At 51.6% G+C, this 22,381-nt stretch overlaps 1 protein-coding gene across 2 annotated transcripts; it reads right to left on the bottom strand.

Moving 5' to 3' along the window:
• Positions 1-1,931: 1,931 nt before the first annotated feature.
• On the bottom strand, positions 1,932-13,825 carry LOC124249491 (cytochrome P450 2S1-like). Of its 2 annotated transcripts, XM_046680484.1 has the most exons (9): positions 13,497-13,825; positions 12,142-12,307; positions 9,835-9,984; positions 9,191-9,351; positions 8,917-9,096; positions 7,225-7,366; positions 5,637-5,824; positions 3,306-3,447; positions 1,932-3,212 (listed from the first exon to the last, which is right to left on the bottom strand). In XM_046680484.1, exons 1-9 carry the CDS (start codon positions 13,671-13,673, stop codon positions 3,031-3,033), a joined length of 1,488 nt encoding a protein of 495 aa, XP_046536440.1. In that variant the 5' UTR covers positions 13,674-13,825; the 3' UTR covers positions 1,932-3,030. The 2 variants fall into 2 exon arrangements, with proteins under 2 accessions (XP_046536440.1, XP_046536439.1); XM_046680483.1 differs by lacking the exons at positions 12,142-12,307; positions 13,497-13,825 and adding an exon at positions 11,383-11,781.
• Positions 13,826-22,381: the final 8,556 nt, after the last annotated feature.

Raw genomic sequence — 22,381 nt, forward strand, 5'->3', positions numbered from 1 at the left:
TTAAAGGGAGGAATTATTGTTTAATAAGTAAAGTCTTTGTTGGGGATATGGAAAGTTTTGGGTACAGTGGTGATGGTTAGCTGGCCCTGGTGGTCTAGTGGTTAAGATTCAGCACTCTCATGGCTGTGTCCAGGGTTCATTTCCCAGTTGGGGAACCACAACACCTGTCTGTCTGTCGGGTGTCATACTGTGGCGGCTGTGTGTTGCCGTGATGCTGAAAGCTATGTCACTGGTGTTTCAAATACCAGCAGGGTCAGCCATGGTGGGCAGGTTTCAGTGGAGCTTCTAGACTAGACTAGAAAGAAGGACCTGGCCATTCACTTCTGAAAAAAATTGGCCACGAAAACCCTGTGAAGAGCAGCAGAGCATTGTCTGATGTAATGCTGGGAGGTGAGAGGATGGTGCAAAAAGAACGGGCAGGGTTCTGCTCTGCTGCACACAGGGCCACTAGGAGTCGATGGCACTAACAACAATAAGTGGTGATGGTTACACAACATTGTGAATGTATTTAACGCCACTGAATTGTAAACTTACCAATGGTTAAAATGATAAATATTATGTGATGTACATCTTACCACCCACACAAAAAACTGAAGACCATACTAATTCTAAATACTTTTATTCTGGAGTCCAATAGTTCTTTATTGTTTAAGCCACTTTGAGTTTATATTTTCTTTTACTTGCTACTGAAATCATAACTCCTGTCAACTTTCATACTGATGCAGTGCAAGGTCCATCCCTTCTTAAAAAAATGAGTTTGCTGGTATTTCTGATTCTAAATTTCCCTGGATGTGAATTTTGAGTGCAAAGGAAAGCAAGTCATTGCCTTCACTTAAAAGAAAACCTTGAGCCTCATTCATTCCTTTTCCCATCACACTGACATATTAAAAATAGTAATAATAGTAAATCCAAGCACTTAGCATGTATTTCATTCCTATTAGGTTGCAGAATTTTTCACATCTCCTCCTTTAAATTTAGTAACTCTTTTAGATGCTAAATCCTCAGTCAGGGTGTGATCAGCTGGAAAGTGGCAGTTAGGATCTGATCCCAATCTCATCTTTCAATTCTCTATGATATCACTGTTTTGTGCTATCTTTACAAAACTTAAGCTAAAAAAACAAAATAGCATCATGGAAAATCAAAAAAAAGAGGAAACTTTAGTTAATGAGATATGCATTGCTGAAGCATTCGGGAGAAAATGAACTGATGTCTATAATTTTCTATGATACGCCGAAAAAAATGAGCTGGATGGACAGATGCTTAGAAATGTGCTAAAGCAGTGTGGCCGACAGTGGCCTGTACAGTTCCCTCAATTTTGCTGCATTCTTGAAAACTGTCATATTAAAATGTTGGGGGGAAATGTCCTTTACTGTCAGAAACGTGCATTCAGTCATTTTCTGGGATTTGCCTTAAAATAACCGTAAGAGAATGATAGATGAAATAAAAATAGAAAGTTGATGGTTATAGGACGCCGGGGATGGGCAGGAAGTTCACTGCACTCTTCTCTCGACTTTTGTGTTTGAAAACTTCCTTATTAGATAGTTAACAAATAAAAAGATGACTCTGGTTTCCTAGAGGCTGGAGTAGGGAGAGGGTCCGTTTCAGGATCTGCTTTCAGATTGGGAGAGTTCCCAGGGCACGGATTGCTCCCTTTGGGCTTTCTCTGGCTGGGGCGCCCCCAGCCCTGCAGTGCTGCCAGTGTCCCTTCTCCCTGCCCGCCCCCCACACGTTAGCCTCGCCGGAAGTGAGGCCCAGGACAGGCCCCCCGCCTCCCCTCCACATCTGGCGCTGATGTCAACAGCCAGGGTGGGCGGGGGCCATGTTTTTTAGCTCCCGCCCAGCCTCAAGGGAGGGGTGGACCCCCCCAACTCCACCCCTTATTCACAATGATGGACATGTCACACACATGCTAGGCCCTGCCACGGGCCAGATCAGGGGCCAGAAACGAACTTTTATTGCAAAACAGGGACCTTCAAGCCACAGGCACGTCAGACCTGGCCTCTTCCCTGACACGGGAAGTTGGAAGCTGGCCCCCACCTTGGTCGTCTAGCCCCTTTTACCAGGTCGAATCGGGACTCTGACGCAGAGTAGGGGCGGTGGGTCAGTGTGTGTGTTGGGGGGGAGCAGAGGAGGCTTCCGACATGGTTACATAAGCAGGAGTGGGAGGGTGCACCTCTGTTCTGAGGGTCCTCCTGTGTCTAAGTTTACTAGGCTCCCAGGCTTGTGCACACTGGGGGTGTGCTCCTATTTGGGAGAATTTGGGGATCAGGGTGCTTGGAAAGGATGGTCCTTGAGAGCGGAAGGTGCAGAGGAGGCTGGGGCCGCGCCTCCACGGGAGTGGTGTGTCTCCGTGGGAAGATAGTCGGGAGCCTGGACAGTGTCATGTATGGGCTGGCTGTGTGGTTCAGTGGTTGGGGGCATGTGGATGGTGATGGTCATGTGCCTGGATAGTGGCGTGGTCACAGGACAGAGGGCATGCTGGGGCTGAGGACAGGGATGGTCTGCGTGGTGACATGACCCAGGAGGGGGCATGTGCTTCTCTGCACCAGGCTCCCAAAGATGGTGGCACTGGTAAGTCTGAGGAGTGAAGAGGGCACGTGGGCGGTGAACAGGAGGCTGTTTTGGTAGCTTATGAAGGTGGCAGCCGAACTCCATGTGTGGGTTGCGAGTCCAGGGGAGCGAGTCGTGTGTGAGTTGGGTTATCTGGACATGTGGTTGTGATTCCAGACAGACTAAATTTATGCCCGTAAGAAGCTTGTGTGGCCAAGTTGCCTCATGGCCCTCATGGTTGTCTATGGGTGTGTGATTGTCTCAACAGCTGCGTGGGTGGATGACTGTGGTCCTGTGGACAGTGTAGGCTGAATATGTGCGTGACCGACTCTAGAAAACAGCTATCGGTGTGTGCATTTGGCTGCTTGCGGTGTAGACTCGTGGCTCTCGAGAAACAGCCATGTCCATGCCCACCGCAGAGGCCACCACCTGTCAAGGGTCCCTCCTTCATCTGGTCCACATAGTGGAGTGGGGTGGAGGTCAGTGGGGCCGGACTCGCAGCTGGAAGGCTGGGGGAATGTTGAAAACACCGCTGACAGCTGGCTGAAGGTTCAGGGCACCCAGCGAGCTTGCGCTCTCCAGGGAGAAGGCCTGCAGGATGGCGGTGGCCAGGAGGAAGATCTCTGCTCGTGCCAGGCCCTCCCCAAGGCAGACACGCTTACCTGGAAGGAAGAGGCAGATGGAGCCGGGTCAGCCCGCCTCACACCCAGGCCCGGGAGGACTGGAGGGCGGGAGGGGACAGGCCCAGCAAATACCTAAGGAGTAGGGCAGGAAGGCCTCTTGCTTCTTGAACCTTCCGTCCGCATCTAGGAACCGGCCTGGGTTGAACTCCTCTGGCTGCTTGAAGATCTCAGGGTCATGGAGGACAGAGCCAAGGAGGGGGAAGACCTCAGTGCCCTGAAGAGAAATCATAATAAAACTACAAATATCCCTCACCACCCAGGCCTTCGGTTCCCGAGAGCAGAGCACAAGAGTCTGGGGTGTCGGTGACACCAGTTCACAAAACATAGTGGCATCAACATGGATTAAGCATATTACAGGTCAGGCACTTTATTAAGCATCTTATATATATTATCCCATATGTAATAGGTACATGTACCACACATGCACACATGAACTCACCAAATCTTTTTAACAAGCCTGGGAAGCAGTTACTGATATGATCCCCATTTCAAAGATGGGAAAATTGAGACCCAGAGAACTTAAATAAGTTGCCTGAGGTAACATTTGGACACAGCAGAGCTTATTCTTTTTTTTTTTTTGGTGAGGAAGATTGGCCCTGACCTAACATCTGTGCCAATCTTCCTCTATTTTATACGTGGGATGCCACCACAGCATGGCTTGATGAGTGCTATGTAGGTCTGTCCCTGGGATCCCGTGAATCCTGGGTTGCCGAAGCAGAGCGCATGAACTTAACCACTAGGCCACTGGGCTGGCCCCAGAGCTTGTTATTTTTACGCTTTGTTTTTAAACTTTGGGAGTATGTTGTGATTCAGCTGTGGCTGCCCTAAGTCCCTGGCTCAGAGTCTAGCTTTTTGCCACTCTGGTCTTTGGAGGGGGGTGAAGGCAAGGGTGAGCGGGAGAGGGCTGTCTATGGAGGCTCCCCCGATCATGTTCAGGGGAAGTGGCAGCCCCTTCAGCTGAGATCAGAGTTACCCTGTTCCCAGGACTGTGGTGCAGGGGGAAGGAAGGTGGGGAGCGTGAGGAGACGGAGAGGGACTGACTTTGTTAGGGACTCTGGCTGTCGGGGGTCTGCGCTGGGAAGGTGACGGGGCTCCAGGAAAAGACAGGGTCATGTTACTGCTGTTAGAATAAGAGAAAGGCAGGCAGCAGCGGTTACAGTGCAGGTTCTGGGTGCAAATCCTGCCTTTACCACTTGCAGGCTGGGTGATTTTGGCAAGTCTTCTAACCTTTCCAGGCCTCAGTTTCCTCATCTGTAAAATGGGCATGACAACAGCGAAGGTTGCTCTGAAGATTAAATAGGGCAATATCCACATAAAGCATTTAGACTACTACCTCACCCAGAGCAGGTCCTGTCACGGATGCCTGTTATTGTCGTTATCAGTAGTTGTCTGAGTTGCAGCAGTCACGGCATTAGCAATAGTTGCTGCTGCCGTGTACATAGGACCCCCAACCCCTGCACCAGGACCTGGGTTGGTGTTTTACAAGCATTATCTCATAGATTCCTTGCAATCTTGAGTTGATACTATTATTGTTCCCAGTTTAGAAGGGGAGTGAATTGCCCAAAGTCCCAGCTAGAAAACAGCAGGGCTGGATTCTAACTGCTCTGGGTTTTTAAAAGATTTTATTTTTCCTTTTTCTCCCCAAAGCCTCCTGGTACATAGTTGTATATTTTTAGTTGTGGGTCCTTTTAGTTGTGGCATGTGGGACGCTGCCTCAGCATGGCTTGATGAGGGGTGCCATGTCCGCGCCCAGGATCCGAAAAGGCGAAACCCTGGGCGGCCAAAGCGGAGCACAAGAACTCAATCACCCGGCCACGGGCCGGCCCCTAACTGCCATGGGTTTGATTCTACCGCGAAGCTCAAGGAGGGAGCTGCTCGCGGTCAGGTGGCTCCCGTTTCCCGGGAGACATCGCCCCCTGGTGGTGCTGGCTGTGAGTTGCTCTTGTATGAAGGGGCAGGAACTGAGGGAGAGAAGGGAGGGGGAGGGAGAGGGAGAGACTGGATGTGTTTGCAGCAGGGGCTGAGGGGGAGGGCCTCTGTCAGACCTCACTTTTCAAACTGCTACCCTGCTTGCCACCTCATCTAATTGTCCCAAGCACCTTGGGAGGAGGTAGAATTTGGATATCCATTGGACAGATGGAGAAACTGAGGCCCAGAGACAGAGCCAGAGGGCAAGAGAACTATATACAGAAAGAAAGAGAGAGAGGGACACAGAGAGAGAAAGAGAGGGAGATGAGAGAGAGAAAGAGGATGTGAGAACAAGAGAGGGAGATGTCAGCAAGAGAAGAGAGAGGAAGAGACAGAGACCAAGATCCAGAGAAGGTCAGAGGAATACACAGGGAGCACCGGACTCAGGCCTGAGGCAGAGACAACTGCGTGGCCGTGGCTGACTTGCACACTTACCTGGGGCAGGGTGTACCCTCGGAAGCAGGTGGTCCTTGTGAGGGCTCGGGGCATTCCCATGGGCACCAGTGCCAGCAGCCGCTGTGCCTCATGCAGAACCGCGTCCGTGTATGGGAGGCGGGCTCGGTCTCCCAGACCTGGCGCCCGGCCATCTCCCAGCTCCCGTGTCAGCTCCTCCCGCACGCGTTCTGCACCCAGGAAGAGGAGGGCTGGAGGTCAGCGGTGGGGTGGGGCCCTGTGATCCTCCCTTTGGAAGCCCCATGTTCTTGACCTGCTGTGATTAGAGGTGAGGCTGGCAGGCTGGGAGGGAGTCCCCCAGCCCTCACTGAGCCCAGGTCCCACACATCCTGTGTGCTGGGCATTACATCTGTTTTTTTTTTTTTTTTTTTTGAGGAAGATTGGCTCTGAGCTAACATCTGCCACCAATCCTCCTCTTTTTTGCTGAGGAAGACTGGCCCTCAGCTAACATCCATGTCCTCTACTTTATATGTGGGATGCCTGCCACAGCATGGCTTGCCAAGAGGTGCCATGTCCACACCCGGGATCCAAACCAGTGAACCCTGGGCCGCTGAAGCCGAATGTGGGAACTTAACCACTGCACCACCGGGCTGGCCCCTATATCTCTCTTAATTCCCAGAGCAATCCTATGAGGTAGGGACCATTATCTATCTCCATTTCCCAGATGAGGAAACTGAGGCCCAGAGAGCTGAAGACACAGCTGTCTCCATTCCACCGAGGCCACCAGACCCCAGGTCCCATCTTCCCAGTCAGCCCTCCTCACTGGCCCACAGCATTTACGGCGGCTGCCTGACCCAGAAATGCAGGAGCTCCTCAGGGCTCACTCCCAACCCTGCCTCTCACCCACACCCTCCCTCACCCTTGCAGCCTGTTCCTGCCTGTGCTCTCATGACTGCAGTTCATCTTTCAGCTCCAGTCCTGACCCCGGTGTCTCGTGGCCTCCTGGAGGCCTCCCCACAGGTGGCTCCAGGCCCCTCACACTCAAATTGTCCCCAACTGACCTCAGCATCTCCCCTGAAATAACTTCTCATCTCTTCTGTCCCCATCTCAGAGTGGCCCCCAGTCCCCTGGCCTATCCCTGGATGCCTTCCTCCCCCGTCATTCTCTACCACCTGCCTACTTGACCCTCTCTTCCCTCTCCACAGCCCGGCCCGGCCCTGTCTTCTCCCACCCAGGTCCCTTCCCTGTCCTCTTCTATGGGCTCCTGGCATCCTCTCTCACACCTTATAATCTACCTCTTCATGGCAGCCCAAAGGATTTTTCTAAGATGCTAATTTGACCCTGCTCTCCCCTGTTCAATACCCCTCCATGGCTCCCCATTACTCGGGATCAGGTGCACAGTGTACCCCTAAGGGAACAAGGCCCTGAGACATCACCTGCCTCCTTTCTCACTACGTGTCATGCTGCAACTGGCAGTCCTTCCAACTTCTTCTCATTCCTCAGACACCTCAAATGCTGGGCTCATTTTTGCCTCCAGGCTCTGGCTCACTCTGTCCACTCTCCTGAACATCCTTCCCTCTGAAGCCCTCACTTCTGTTCCCAGAGCCTGGTTGGTGGAAAAGGCTCCTACCTTGGACCTCAGGGTATTTCAGCAGGAGCAGGAGGGTGTAGCGGACTGTGGTGCTCACTGTCATCGTCCCAGCGAACAGCAGATAAGTGACCGTCATCAGCATGTTCTTGTCAGTGAATTCCGTGTTTGGGTCCTGTTCCTCCTGCGAGAAACCAGGTGGAGGGGCTCAGAGAACACAGGCTGCGGGGAATAGAGGCCCAGCACAGCCGGGCTTGGGATGCGGCACAGCAAGTCTGTCAGGGAGTTTAAATAAATGTTTGGGGAAGTTGGGAAGTGCGTGCTGGATATTAATTCTCTCTGGTTGAAATGTTTTTAAAAATGAAAGAGAATGGTCACTATTAAAAAACCCCACAAAATAGCAAGTGGTGAGGATGTGGAGAAATTGGAACCCTTGTCACCGTTGGTGGGAATGTAAAATGGTACAGCTGCTATGGAAAATGGTATGGCGGTTCCTCAAAAAATTAAAATAGAATTACCACATAATCCAGCAATTCCACCTCTGGGCATAAACCCAGAAGAATGGAAGGGTCTCAAAGAGATATTTGGACATCCACATTCATAGCAGCATTATTCACAATAGCAAAAAGGTGGAAGCAAACCCAGGGTCCAGTGATGGATAAATGGATGAGTAAACTGTGGTATATACAGACAACAGAATGTTATTCAGCCTTAAAACGGGAGGAAACCCTGTTGCATGCTACAACATGAATGAACCTTGAGGACATTATGCTAAGTAAAATAAGTCAGTCATAAAAAGACAAATAGCGTATGATTCCACTTATAGGAGGTACCTAGCGTAGTCAAATTTATAGAGACAGAAAGTAGAATGGTGATTACCAGGGACGGAGGGGAGGGGAGGATGGGGGGTTGTTGGTTCAATGGGTATAGAATTTCAGCTTTGCAAGTTGAAAAGAGTTCTAGAGACTGGTTGCCCAACAACGTGAATATAATTAACACCTACTGAACTGTACACTTAAAAATGGTTAAGATGCTAAATTTTATGCTGTATTTTACTACAATTAAAACTTTTAATTTTAAAAAATGAAAAAGAAATGAGGCTACAAGGTTAAGAAAAAATATCTCTCTCTCCATGAACAGGGTGACTGCATTTATTCAAAGAACGGGGCCCTGAATTTCTCCCATAATTTCCAAAGTTTGTACAATTCAAAACTAGCTATTTCCACAGGATTCACCTTAACTCTAATTTTCTCATAGAATAATAAACTGTTCTCACGTTAATTAGGTTAATTAAATTAATCACGTTAATATAAATGTTAGTCAAGTAGAATTTATTAGTATAATTTGCTATTGCAAGATTTCACGAGTAAATGATTGTAATTTGCAGGAAATGTCCTGTGTGGGTGGGGGATGCAAGGGGTGGGGTGAAGTGATGGTGGGGATTGCTGGTGGCAGGTCACTGAGCATGGAGCCTGAACAAGGGGCCAAGGTTGGAGGGAGGAGAGAAGAGAGATGCAAGAGACGCAGACACACGCGAGGAGGTGGGTGGGGAGAGACAGAGAGAACACGCTATGCACATACACCTAGAGACATATCCACAGAAAGACATGGAGCGGGGGAGAGAGAGAGAGAGCGCCCTGACAGAGATGCCCAGCTACACCAGGGTAGGGGCCGGCCAGGCCATCAGCTCTGTTCAGGATTCCCTCCTCCCCTCCAACCATACCCTTGCCCCACCTGTGCCATCTTCAGCAGGAAGGCATCCACAACATCGACTGCGGGGCCTGAGGAGTCCAGGTTCCCCCGGTGCCGCTGCACCTGCTGGGCAGCGAAGGTAGCCAGGGTGCTCAAGTGTCTGAGGAGCTGTTTGTGGGGGCCTGGCAGGGGCTGCAGGAGCCGGGAGAACATCTCGTAGGTCTGTGGGGAGAAGGGCAGCTGTTCTCATGGGGGCCTGGCCACAGGTGGGCAGGAACCTTGGGGAAGGTGCCAGAGAAGCGTCCCACTTACTTACTTGGCCCCATGGGGAGCTGATTGCCAGCAGGGTGCTGCCAGCCGCCTGGACCAAGGCCTGGAACTCCTTATCCTCGTAGGGGAAACGGAGGCCGAAGGTGAGGGAGCAGACAATGTTGGAGGTGGCCTGCGCCAGCAGCAGGGAGGGGTCAAATGCCCGTCCTAGGGGGGCAGGGGGCAGGGAGGAGGGTTGTGATGGAAACAGGCAGAGGGAAGCTGAATTGGAGGTGGAGTGGACCCACAGAGATAGAGTGGCAGCTAGACAGGACCAGAAAGAGACAAGCAGAGAGAGAGACAGACAGACAGAGAGATAGGGGAAGAAAGACAGACAGACAGGGATAGACTGGGAAAGATAGAGAGCCAGACAGAGAAAGACAAAAGACAGAGACAGACTTACAGGAGAGAAAAACAGAAGTGGAGAAAGAGACAGAAAGAGTGATGTGAAATATCAGGGACAAAGAGACATAAGGAGGAGGAGGAGCTACAGGTGGAGGTGAATGGAGCCCCCAGCCCAGCCCCAGAGTCCAAGACTTCCACTCCCGCTCAATCCTGGGGCCAGGAGGGGAGACTCCCAGGCACAGTGGGAAGGTCCTCCCCATACTCAGGCAGGACTCCGGGGATCCTGGGCTGACCCGCCCTGCTGACCTTCTGTCTTCTGGAGCGCCTCCACTAGACACTGGGTCTCTGCCTGGATCAGCTCCTCGCCTTCTCGCTTCCCCATGCCCAGGTCCCGCAGAGTGAGCATGGTGAATCTCCTCAGCTGCCTCCACCGCTCCCCACTGGAGAAGAAGACCCCTGTGCAGAAGGTAGACTCAAGGAGGGACCAGACCCTCTCCCCATTCCCCAGGGTCACCCCCTTCCTCCCAGTGAGGTGCCCTAAGGGGAAAACTTTGGGCCCTGACCTGAGTCCATACCAGCCTAGCCCAGGGATGAGGACTCAGGAGGTGCTCAATAAACGCCTAACCTTGGGTCAGAGGGTGACACTGTCCTGCGAAATTGGTAACTGGGATTATCCAGGCTCCTCCTGTTCTGTGATTAACCAGGGTGAGTGAAGCTTTCTTCCTTCCTTCTAACTGTCCATCTTGTTATTCCTCTTTTCACCCACCCATCCTTTTATCTTTTTCACCTTTCTCCTCCCTTCCATCCATCCAACCACCCCAACATTTATGGAGTACTACTGGATCCCATCCTTCTATCCATCCATCCCAACATTTAGGGAGTAATATTGGGTCTCATCCATCCATCCATCCATTCCAACACTTATGGAATACTATTAGGTCCCATACATCCATTCCTATACTTATGTAGTACTATGGGTTCCATTCATCCATCCATCCATTCCAACACTTATCGAATACCATTGGGTCCCATGCCCCATGTCGTTTGGAGGCTGAACAGGTAGGAAGGAGGATAGAACTACATTGTTTTCCTCCTTTATCCAAGAGACCTGCTCTGGACAGACCCTTCCCTGCTCTGAGCTCAATGTTCTACCTGTAGAATGCAAGCCCATGGTGTCCCCCTGGATGCCCCCTCCTGGGTGTTCCCTGCCCACCCACCCCTCCACTGTGTCCCAACCTGGCCTCAGCATCTCTCCTCTTTCCTGTCTCAGCCCATCATCTCCTGCCGCCTGGCTAGAGCCCTGGATTCCGCTCCCAGCCACCCCACAGCCCGAGCCCTGGTCCAGCCCAGTCCCCTCCATGGGCTACCACACAGCAACCAGAGGATCCTTCTAATTCTGACTATATTCTTTCCCTGCTTAAAATCTACTGCTCTCAGGAAAACCCAAAGCCCAAAACTGGCATGACTCAGGCCCTGCGTGACCAGGCTCCGCCGACTTCTCCAGCTTTATTACTCATCTCAGTACCATTGCACTGAGCTTCTCTCACTTCCTCAAAGGTGTCATGAGCCCCCCTCTGGGCCTTTGTCTCTGCTGTTCCCTCTGCCTGGATCATGAACCTCTCCATCCTCGATGAACCAACTCCACTCATCCTTCAGGTCTCAGCTCAAATGTCACCTCCTCTGAGAAGCCTTTCGATTCCTCCGATTCTTTCTCCACTCCCACCAGCCCCCAGGCCAGCACAGGCCCCCTGAGTCCTGCTCTCAACCCTGTAGCTCTCATTTTAGAATTCCATTCTCTCCCTCTATTGTCTTATTGCAAGCCCATCTCTCCCACAGTAAGACAGGACACGGTACCTGTCTTGGTCACCTCCATGTCCCCAGAACTCAGTACAGGGCCAGGCATAATGAAAACCTGTCAGTCGAATGAATGAATGCTTCTTTCATCTCCACGCTTTTGTACCTGCTGGTCTCTCTGCCTGGAACACCATTCTCACTCATCCTTTGAGTCTCAGCTCAGACATCCTGTCGTTCAGGAAGTTTTCCTGGACATCCCTCACCAATCAGGCTGGGTCAGGTGCCTCCTCCCATTCCTGCAGTTCCGGCGCTTCCCCTATCCTAGTCCTGATCCTTCTGCCTGTGCCTCCCCCATCCCAGGCCTGATCTCTCTGGACTGTCACTGCCCAGTGACAGGTCTGTCACCTCCTAGCCTACGTGCTCTGGGGGAACAGGACTGAGGCTGTTTAGTCCCTGCTGTGGTCCCAGCAGTGCCCAGCACTGCCTTCCTGCTTTCAGTCTCAGCACAGAGGACAGTTTTTAGATTTTGTGTCCGCCCATCAATTTCCAGGGCTTTGAAAGCTCTCCCCCTTCCTCACAGCCTTCAGGGCTCCACCTGGAGCAGTGATAACACTGCTCCAACCTGGTAACTAATGAGTGCTTGCCTTGTGCAAGGCCCAGTCCTCGTTCAAGCCTCAGTATAACCCTATATAATAGGCACTGTTATCATCCCACTTTGGACCCAGAGACACTAAGCCATGCATGAAGGTCATACACCAGTAAGTGGTGGCAGGCTCTGAATGAAGGAGCCGCCTGCCTCCTGCTCTGCTCATGACTCACCACGGCCATCAAAGGTCTGGTCCAGTGTCGCCAACATCCCCCGCCCACTGAACACCTCGGCTTGATCTCCCAGGGCCTCCCGCACAGCCTCGTGCCCAACCAGGACCACCACGCGCCGCCAGGGTCCCAGGTACACGGTGAACACTGGTCCATACTGCTTACTCAGCTGGGGAAAGGGAGGGAGAAGGGGGCAGGTGCTGTGGGCTGCCGCTCTTCCAGTCTAGGTGGCTCTATCACGGTCCCTCTCACTGAATGAGCCACCTGCTCCCTCTATGAAGAGTCCCCTCCCCACCCCAAACGGAAATAGCCCCTTGGGAGGCTCAGTTCTCTTTCTGCGCCAGGCTCCCAGGCCCCATCCCCATGGAGCCCCCTCCCCCAACATACTCTTTAGTCCCCATCCTCTTATCTCCTGCAGATCTCTAACTTCTAACCTTGGGACAACCCAGAACCCATCCCCCCTCCCCAAACTCAGACATATGGCAGCAAAAATGGGCAGCTGCAGCTTTGGTTTCTCTTAATTCCTCAAGCCATCCCTCCTCCCAAAACTAGCCACCCTTTTCAATCTCTGCTAAACCCTCAAATTCTGGGGCAGATACTGCTGAGCACCTGCCCATCTGTCCCTATGACCCCTGCCCCGCTCGCCACCATGTCCTGGAAGTCCCCCAGACTCCTTCTGAAGGAGTCTGAACCTCTGGCCTCTGCCCACTGCCCCCACCCCGCAAAGGTTGGGACTGCCTCAGCCTTCTTTCTTGCTGTCCTTCTCTTCTCTGAACTTCCAGCTCTCTCCTGGCTGAGCTCCATCTGCTTGATTCTCTGCAGACAGATTCCTGGAACCCTCCAGCCTCTGCCTCCACTTCCCCCCCAGGGGCCCCTTCCCTTTTTCTTCTCTGCTTCCTCCTCCGGATAGCTCCCCTCAACCTCCCAGCTACCTCTCCCCCTGGGACAAGCTCACCACCATCACACCAGCAGCTCCCCTTCTGTTTGAGGACTCTGGTCTTACTCAGTTTTGGTCCCCTGCTCCCACCACCTTCCCAGGATTTTGTGGGCCCCTCTGCCCAGGACATCTGCTACTGGATCCCACTTCCCTGCTCTCACATCCTCTCCAGGATTCTGTGGGCAGAGGTCTCTGCCCCTCCTAGCCCTGCCCCCCTGCATCCTCTCTCCCAAGGCACCCCTCTCCTTCTCAGCCCTGGTTCCCTGCTCCTGCCCCACCCGAGGACACCCGTAGTCCCTTTACACTGGAACCCTGCGCCTGCCTCCTCTAGGATAACAGAAGGCCTCTCTGCCCTGGCACTCTGGTTTCTCTCCCTGGGGACCCCCGCCCCCCCGGCCAGGGCGTTCTCCTGGCGCCTCACCCGCAAGAGCCCCAAGTACAGCGCCCCGGGCCGGAGCTGCAGGAGGCTCCCCAGCAGTGGCAGCGGCGCGGGCCCGGGGGGTAGGTGGCCTCGCGTCCAGGTCCGGGGCAGCGCCAGCGTCAGCACCAGGAGCAGCAGCAGCACCAGCAGCAGCGTCCAGGTGCCGCCCGCCTCCATCTCGGCAGGTTGGCTCCCTCTTCTCGCTCCCAGACGCTCCACGCGGCTGGGCCGGTTGGGGGCGGGAGCCGGTGGCTCCCTCCTTAAGGAAATCTGGCGGAGGGGGCGGGGCAGCTAGCCCCTCCCCCTGCCTATAAGCAGCATTCGCTCCCCGCCGCCGGATTTCTTTCTCCCAGACCACCGCCGCCACCTGGTGTCGAGGCCGCGCTCTCGAACGGATGTCTCCCAGGTCACCCAGGTTCTGAGGGCGGAGACAGCGCCTTGGGCTCCAGGTAGGGCGTGGGCAAACAGGAGCAACCTGGAAGCCAGAGACTTTGGCGGCCTCGGGAGGCCACACCCTGTGCCTGGCGGTGACTACCCCGCCTCCCTCCTCATCGTAATCGTGGTGTGCGTTCACGTGCGCGTACGTGTGTGTTGTCTTTGAGCCAAGTTCCTCCAGCATCTTACATCTTCCCCGCGAACTAGCAGAAAGGACTTGACCTTGAGCAATAATCTGGTCAGAGAGGTAAATGAGTTGGCCCTAGGCCACCCAGCCAGCCAGCGGCAGAGCTGGGATTTGAACTCAAGCCAGTCTGAATGACTGACTGAATCATTCATTCACTTAGCAGTATAGTATAGTAGTTAGGAACATGTCTGAAGCCAGAGTTCACAGTCTAGCTTCTCTGTGCCTCTCTGTTAACTCGTTTGTAAAACGGGGATAGTTTTCAGGATTAAATAGGTACAATGTGGACACAACTTAAACAGGAACAGGTGCATATAGAACAAGTGTTAAATAAATGTTAGCTAATATTCTTTCACTAGTAGCTGTTCTTCAGGTCTAACTATAAGCTAGACTTTGTTGTGGACCTGGGGATGCAGCTATGAGTAACAGAGAAGGGTGCTGCCCTCCTGAAGCTCATATCCACATGCCAACGTAATCATAAATTAAGATAATTTCAGGTAGTGCAAAGGCCTGCCAGGGGAATGAGCTTGTTGAGGAAGAAGGTTGCAAGGTCAGGTCCGTGCTGTTTGGTTCAAAGCTGTATCCCCAGCGTCTAGAGCAGTGCCTGGCACATGGTAGGTGCTCAATAAATATTTGTTGCGCCAAAGATTGAATGTAGGAGATGGGGTCTTCGAGGTCAACAGGGACCAGTCTTGCAGGGCCATGGAAAAACTTTGCATTTCATTTCTAGTGCGAAGGGAGCAGTCAAAGGGTTTCCAGCACGGCAGTTGCTTGGTTTGCTTTGCCTTTTCATTTAACATTTTCTTCCGAAAACTTTCAAACCTACAGTAGACACCTGTATATTCACCACCATAGATTCCACCAGTAACATTTTACTATCCTTAGTTTGTTACATATCTATTCCTCTTGCCCCATCAACTCATCTAACTTTTTTGGATGTGTTTCAAAGACAGTTGCAGACACCAGTATACTTCAATCCTAAACACCTCAGCATGCAGTGCATTTGGTAGAGTTCAATATTTGTATACAGGCATTCACCCTCCCTCCCTCCCGCCGCCAGGGTAAATTGACATACAATGAAATGCACAAATCTTAAGTGTATTTTAGATGAATTTCAACAAATGCATACATCTGTGTGACCCAAACTCCTATCAGCACACAGGGAGTCACCATCATCCCAGAAACCTCTCTCAAGCCCCTTCTCAATCCCACCTGGCCCCCACACTGTGCTGATCACCCGCCTCCTGGAGATTAGACTTCTCTGTGTATAAAGAGACCTTTCTGTCTTCCCTATGGTGAAGAGATTGTGGGGAGCAGAGGAAGAAAAAGCAGGGAACTTAGTGCAGGGTCCAGGCAATGAGGACGCAGGGCTGGGTGGGTGGCAGTGGGGAGAGAAAGAAATGGATACATTTGGGATGTATTGGGAGGTAGAGCGCGAGAAGGTGCTGACAATTTGTGATTGAAGGCAAAGGAAGGAATCCAGGTTAATTCTGTCAAATAAAAGCAGATGTCTTAGCTAAGGAAGGACTTTATTCGAAAAGACTATTGCAATAGAGGGAAAGAGACTATTACAAAGACAGCGAACCACATCAGAATCTGATCATCCAGAAGGGCAAAATTTTTTCCCCTACTGCTAGACTTTTTGTCCTGGGCAGATGGAAAGATGGCGGTGCCTTTTACAGAGGTGAGGAGGGGGATAAGAGAAGGTATGGGAACCAACTGGGGTTGGGAAGCTGGCAGAACAGGCTTTGCAGGAGGGAGAGGAATCGGGAATTCTCTTTTGTCCCCAAGAAGTTTGAGATGGCTGTTAGCTGTTGCAGGAGAAGAGCCGAGTGGGCAGACAAGTAAGAGGTTGGATTTGGGATCTCCTGGAACCCTCCCGAATAAAGAAAGGAGGAACTAAGAGTTGGCACCTACTTCATGGTAGCAAAGTGTAGCCCAGCGTCCCTGCCTCTCCAGCCCCTATTTCAGGGTGCACCCTTCGGATGTCAGATGCTGGAATCGAGACCAGAGGAGACTGCAGGAAGCATTCTGTTCATGTTTTGAGGGACAGGGCTCTGGCCTAGAATAGAAATTAGAAGATTGCATGGGTGGGCCCAGTGGCACAGCGGTTAAGTTTGCACGTTCCGCTTCTCGGCGGCCCAGGGTTTGAGGGTTTGGATCCCGGGTGTGGACATGGCACCGCTTGGCAAACGCCATGCTGTGGTAGGTGTCCCACGTATAAAGGAGAGGAAGATGGGCATGGATGTTAGCTCAGGGCCAGTCTTCCTCAGCAAAAAGAGCAGGATTGGCAGTAGTTAGCTCAGGGCTAATCTTCCTCAAAAAAAAGAAAAAAGAAATTAGAAGATTGCAAAGGCTCTTAAAATTCTTATGTTTTAAGATGACTCTAATTGCAAGATCCTAGAGATAAGAATACTTAAAAGTTCCCAAGATTCTAGAGATTCCAAGACAAGACTTCCCACTAACCTGGTAATAAAATTCAAGCCTCTTACGCTGGCCTACAAGGTCCTATGGGATCTGTCCGCTGGCTGCTGATTTTGGCATCATCTTGGCCCACCCTATTCTCTGCTCATGATGCTTCACTCATGTTGGCCTTCTTTCAGGTTCTTGAACACCAAGCCAGCCGGAGGGCCTTTGTACTAGCTCTCTGCCTGAAATGCGTGGCCTGGAGATTGAGATTGGCTCATTTTCTGTTCCCAGCTCAAAGCCCAGTGCCCTCCAGAAGAGACTTTCCCAGACCTTCCTGTCATTTATTAAATAAGGTATTTAATAAATATTCAATGAGTTAATATTTTTGAAGCCATTTGCAATAGTGCCTGGCATACAGTGAGCTCTGAAGGTGTTTGTTAAACACATAAAAATTTTTCTTTGTAGCCTCTTATCACTACCTGAAGGCATCTTATATATTGATTTACATTTTTATTCTGGTTTCCTCCACCAGAACGTTCTCTCTGTGAGGGCAGGGACTTATCTCTTTGGTTCACTGCTGTGTCCCCAGTGTCTGGCACACAGTAGGTGCCCAATAAATATTTTGTTGAATGAATGATTTGAATACAATTTGCTAGTCTCTCAAATTCATCTAAAGAGCAGTCAAGGTTTTGGAATTCTCAAGTCTAAAGACCAAGGATGAAGAGGTTCCCAACAGAGATTTCTGAGTCATCTCTGGTGGGTCCTGGCCCCTCCTCACTCTGGGTCAGGAGATGCCCATACATCTTGTTCAGCAGCTGACAGCTGACCACCTCCACCCCTCACCGGCTACTTCCCATCAGACACCCTCTGATCTGGGTTGGGTGGGGCCAGAGTGACCCTCTTTATTTTATTTATTTGTTTTTTTATAAAATTGTCTTAGGGCATTTTTTTTAAAAGATGTTATTTATTTATTTTTTCCTTTTTCTCCCCAAAGGCCCCCGGTACATAGTTGTATATTCTTCGTTGTGGGTGCTTCTAGTTGTGGCATGTGGGACGCTGCCTCAGCGTGGTTTGATGAGCAGTGCCATGTCCGCGCCCAGGATTCGAACCAACGAAACACTGGGCTGCCTGCAGCAGAGTGCGTGAACTTAACCACTCAGCCACAGGGCCAGGCCCCAACCCTCTTTAAATTTAGCTTCCTACCATGGATTTTCTCAGACCATGCTGGAGGCTGCCAACCCCAGATTCCAGCAGGCTGAGTGGTGGATGGGTTCTGGAAATTGCTGGGGGTTGATTTTGCTTGGGATTCCCCAAACCTTATGTTTCTAGAACTTGACTTGCTGTCTGGGGATGAGCCATGGCTCATCTGCTCTCTGGCCCATGCCTCCACACCGCCCCCCGCCCCCCGACCCCACCTCTCTCCTCCCAGCCTTGCCTATCTTAGTCTCTCTCCCTTCTGTCCATCAGAGGCACCCCACCCAGCACCCAGAACTGGGCAAAGGGGAAGCTTAGGATGAGTCTTGCTTCCTTCCGCTACCCTATGTTGGGGCGTCCTCAGATTCTAAGAGCATCCCTGGCCGTGAGTAATGTTGGGCAATTGACAAGCAGCAATTGACACAGACAGCAAAGCAGCAATGTGCTTGGGCCTTCTACTGCTGTCCCCTTGTCCCATCCCTGCATCCCATCTCTCATCCACCCCTCATCTAACCTCTTCCTCCTCTTACTCGCCGCTTTATCCCATGTCTCACCCCATCCTCTCTTTTCCTGAGACCTTCTATGTATCATACCCTGTAGGGCGGTGGCGGTAAAAAAATAAAGCACTGCTCCCACAAATTTTACATCAGGTAGGCGGCCATGGGCTGAGAAAGATGAAATTGCAGGTCGTCTCCATGATGGCTCTTGCTCCCTCCCCTCCATCTTTGTATCTGATTATCATCTGGTTCCACCTCCCCGCTTTCTTCTGTTGTAAAAATAATTAGTTATTTCAAATACAGAGACAGGACAGGTTTAGAGGAATTGTTGTGATTAGCCGTGTATGCACACCTATCTATTATATCTTAACACTTTTACCATTCATTTATTTAGAGAAATAAAACCTTCTTGACTGGGTTGTGGGGTCCCTTCGCAGATGTCATGTTCCTCCCTCCCTCCTTCCCCCAGGGAACCACTCTTGTACAGTTAATATTCTGAGACACCTTTTTATTCTTTTGTTGCATATTTGTGCATCCACACACTTATTTGGGAAAATATTCTTTTGCAGGTTTAAAAACTTTATACACAGGGCAGCACATGACATCCACGTATCTTTCTGCCACTGACCTTTTTTCTTCAGTTTATGAGATTTATTCATGTCTATGCTTGCAGCTCTGGTTCATTTAACTCCTGGGAAGCATTTCGTGGAATGGTTTTGACACAATGCCTCCATCCATCTCCCCTAGGGACCCATCTCTAGGTTGTTTTGTTTCTTCCTCTTACAGACACCACTGCACACTGCATCTTTCTGTGGATTGAGAATTTCCTCATTTCAATTGCCTGAGTCATGGGGGTCTGGTTCCTTCAGCTTGCATCATGTGGCTTTACTCTGCCCCCTCCTGCCCTCCCCTCTGGCCCAGCCCAGTCCCCTCCCACCTGGGCCCTGCCCAGTCTCCTCCCAGAGCTCCTGGCTTCTAGGCCTCCAGGCTCCCCTTTCCCATCCACCCTCCACTCGCAGCCAGGGGGTCTGTAAACTGCACATCTGTGATCATTTGTCTGATGCTGGTTGCGCCTCCAAGCCCAAAGCTGGAGGATCACGGGAACAGGGACTGTCTTTCTCTCCCCTGGGTGTCTGTGTCCCACACAGCACCTGGCTGGGAAGACACAGACATTAAGTGGGATGGAAATGTACCAGTTTCAGCAGCTGGCTTTGGAATTCTCCTCGGGCAAGAATTGTCTTGGTTGCTGGAAATATGTGGCTCAGCTGGTTGGTGGAGGCAGGGAGTGGAAGGGGCTGGAGGGCGGCATCTTAAGAAATGGCTGGTGGGACCCAGGGCAGCAAAGGAGCGAACCTGATGGTTCTTCGTTCAAAAGGAACAGAAAATTCAGGGAGGTGAAATGCAGAGGAGGTGGGGCCCCAAGTTTGAGCTTTGAAAGGCTGGAGCCTCTGGTTTAGAAACTTTTGGGAACAGGAGTTACCTGAATTCAATTGCCACTGCCATTGCCATGTCTTTTTGTATGACTTTGGCCAAATTATTCAAGCTCTCAGTTTTCCCCATCTGTAAATAGAGCTCATGACTGTACCTCCCTCCCAGGGATGCAGTAATCAACAAATGCAATAACTCTGCTATCCAGGGTGGCGGTGGCGCAGCAGGTAAGTTTGCGTGTTCTGCTTCAGTGGCCCCGGGTTTGCAGGTTCAGATCCCGGGTGCAGCCCTACGCACTGGTTTATCAAGCCATGCTGTGGCAGGCATGTCACATATAAAGTAGAGGAAGATGGGCACGGATGTTAGCTCAGGGCCAATCTTCCTCAAAAAGAAAAAAAAAAAAAACCAAGGAAAATAAAAATAACTGTGCTATCCACATGGTGGCTTGCCCATAATCACCTTGTGGGGAGCCCGTGAGAGCAAGGCTGGGTTTTTTGTTCGTCTCTGAATCCCCAGCTTTTCAGGCTCAGTAAATAGTGAGCCGCCACCCCTCAGCTCCCACCTCAGGCTGAGTTAAGGAATCTCCTTTGGGTTCCTTTTCCAAAAGGCATGAATCATACAAGCCCCCGTTAATACTTTGAGGGAGGTTCTAATATATCATCCCTGTCTTCCTCTTTGGATGAGGAATTGGGGGCAGAAGAAAGTTAAGTTACCTGCTCAGGGTCACACAGCTCGTAAGTATCTGTGGTTCTGGGTGGTTGTTCACTCTCCTTCCCTCTCTTCCCTCTCTCTCTCCTCCGTCAGTTTAGGGGAACTGTTTTGTTCCACCCCTACTCCCCAACCTCCTTATAAGGGGGTGGTCGCTCTGGGCGGTGAAGAAAAAATAAGAGTGATTCCCATTCTGACGCCCACCCTTCCCTATTCTGCCGCGACCCCAGAACGGCCGTATCCACCCTCCCACCCTCCTGCTTCCTCCGCCGCTCACACACAGATTCCACTAGGGGGCGCCCTCTGCCCCACAGGTCACTGGGGTGTAGGTTTGGGAGGAGAGAGGGGAAAGGAGCCAAGTGGGAGAAGAGGAGGAGGTCTCCAACGTGGGGAGAAAACCCCAGACTGGGGGCGTTCAGGAGAACTAGAGAGGGACAGATGATAATACGCCCCCTTCCTCCCTGCACCCCGTCCCCTCCTCTCCTTCCACTTGCTCTTTGTGGCCAGGAGCTACTTGGGTTCCAATTCCGGGCTGGCCTTGAGGACAAGTGACGTATAACCTCCCTCTATTCCAGTTTCTCATCAGTAAGGTGGGGATGATATATTAGTACCTCCCTCGGAAGCTTAAAGGGCATTGCGTGATTAATGACAAAAGGGAGCAAAGAGTCACTATGAGCTGGCTGGCATTTCTGCCTTCTTGATCTAGGTGCGTGTTCTGTGCCAGGCGTGGCGCCCAAATCTAACAACAGCCCGGGGTCAATGTCGTTATTATCTCCATGATTACTTTTCATAGAAATTCAATTACTCAAATAGAAGGTGATTATGAGCTCATTAAAACTTTCAAAGACTACAGACCAGGAATTCGCTTTCTCCACATCAATGCCTCACTCCCTGGTCCTGCCCTTTGCAGCCCCCACCCAGGCGTCAATCCTAGGAACTCAGTTCAGCTGCCGCAACCAGCCTGGACTGGTTCTCTTTATTTTCTATCTTTCTACAGAGTGAGACTCACCCTTAGATAGCTGACGAGAGGCCCAGCTCAGGGTCAGGGGGTCACTGGCTCCTGGCGATAAGTCACGTCCCTCTTTATGCACCTGCGTCTCCAAATCTAAAGTCCATCTGCATTTAATTCCAGGTTATATTTCAACAGGGCGGAATAAGGAGTGGCTGGGGGAGATCCAGAGGGCGAGGATGCAGAGGGGCCCTCTGCCTGTGGCAAGTGCCAGAGGCCCCAGGGAGCCCTTACATCCAGAGTTGAGGCCAGCCAACTCTGTGCCCAGGCCTGGCAAGCGCCTACCCTAGCCTAGGAGTGGTGGGTGTCAGGGAGGGCTTCCTGGAGGAGGGCATGCGTGAGTCTGCAGAATGAGTGGAGGAAGATCATGGGGAAGAGTGTTCCTTGTAGAGGGAACAGCATGTTGGGAGGCTCAGAGGGTAGCACGGGTGTTGGAGGAACTCGGTTGTTGATGATTCCAGTACAGAGTGCTGGGGGGGCAGGTGGGGGAGTTGGTTTCTCACCTCAAGGAGGGGCAGGGGTTGGGAGGAAAAAGGGCAGCAACCGTTCCAGGTGGGGAAACAGCCTGTCCTGAGACCTGGGAGGTAGTGTGGAGACCCAGAAGGCCCTTGTGGCTGCAGTGGGAAGGGGGCAGGCAGAGACCAGATGATGCCAGAGCTGGGCAGCGGGCATAGATGTGGGGGTTCTTAGCAGACATTCAGCAGCATTTGAAGCCCTCTGAATGGCTGGACTTACCCCAGAGAGAGAACGAGGAGAAGACTTGGGTCCTACCCCCAGGAATCCCAGCCTTTGGAGGAGGGGAGAGGAGGTGGGGGAATCAAGGAGACTGAGGCTGAGGGCCCTGGGAGAGAGGGAGACTGCCACCACCAGGTGGGTGGAGTAGAGGTTCTTAGCCAACTCGCTGCCAGAATTTGTATTTTCTAATACTTTTCAAAAAGTGATATGTGGCTAGTATTTATTTTGCATTAAAATTTGTCTTTTTAAGGAAGATTGGCAACAGATATTAGCTCAGGGTGAATCT

Source organism: Equus quagga, chromosome 13 (genome assembly GCF_021613505.1).
Source record: "Equus quagga isolate Etosha38 chromosome 13, UCLA_HA_Equagga_1.0, whole genome shotgun sequence".
NCBI lineage: Eukaryota > Metazoa > Chordata > Mammalia > Perissodactyla > Equidae > Equus > Equus quagga.

Excerpts from the sequence above, each read along its gene's own strand:
- LOC124249491 (XM_046680484.1), bottom strand. The coding sequence starts at position 13,673 with ATGGAGGCGGGCGGCACCTGGACGCTGCTGCTGGTGCTGCTGCTGCTC. Across the intron at positions 7,367-8,916 it reads TCCTGCTGAAGATGGCACAG|GAGGAACAGGACCCAAACAC; the intron begins GTGGGGCAAGGG and ends GGTTTCTCGCAG. Across the intron at positions 5,825-7,224 it reads GAAATACCCTGAGGTCCAAG|AACGCGTGCGGGAGGAGCTG; the intron begins GTAGGAGCCTTT and ends TCCTGGGTGCAG.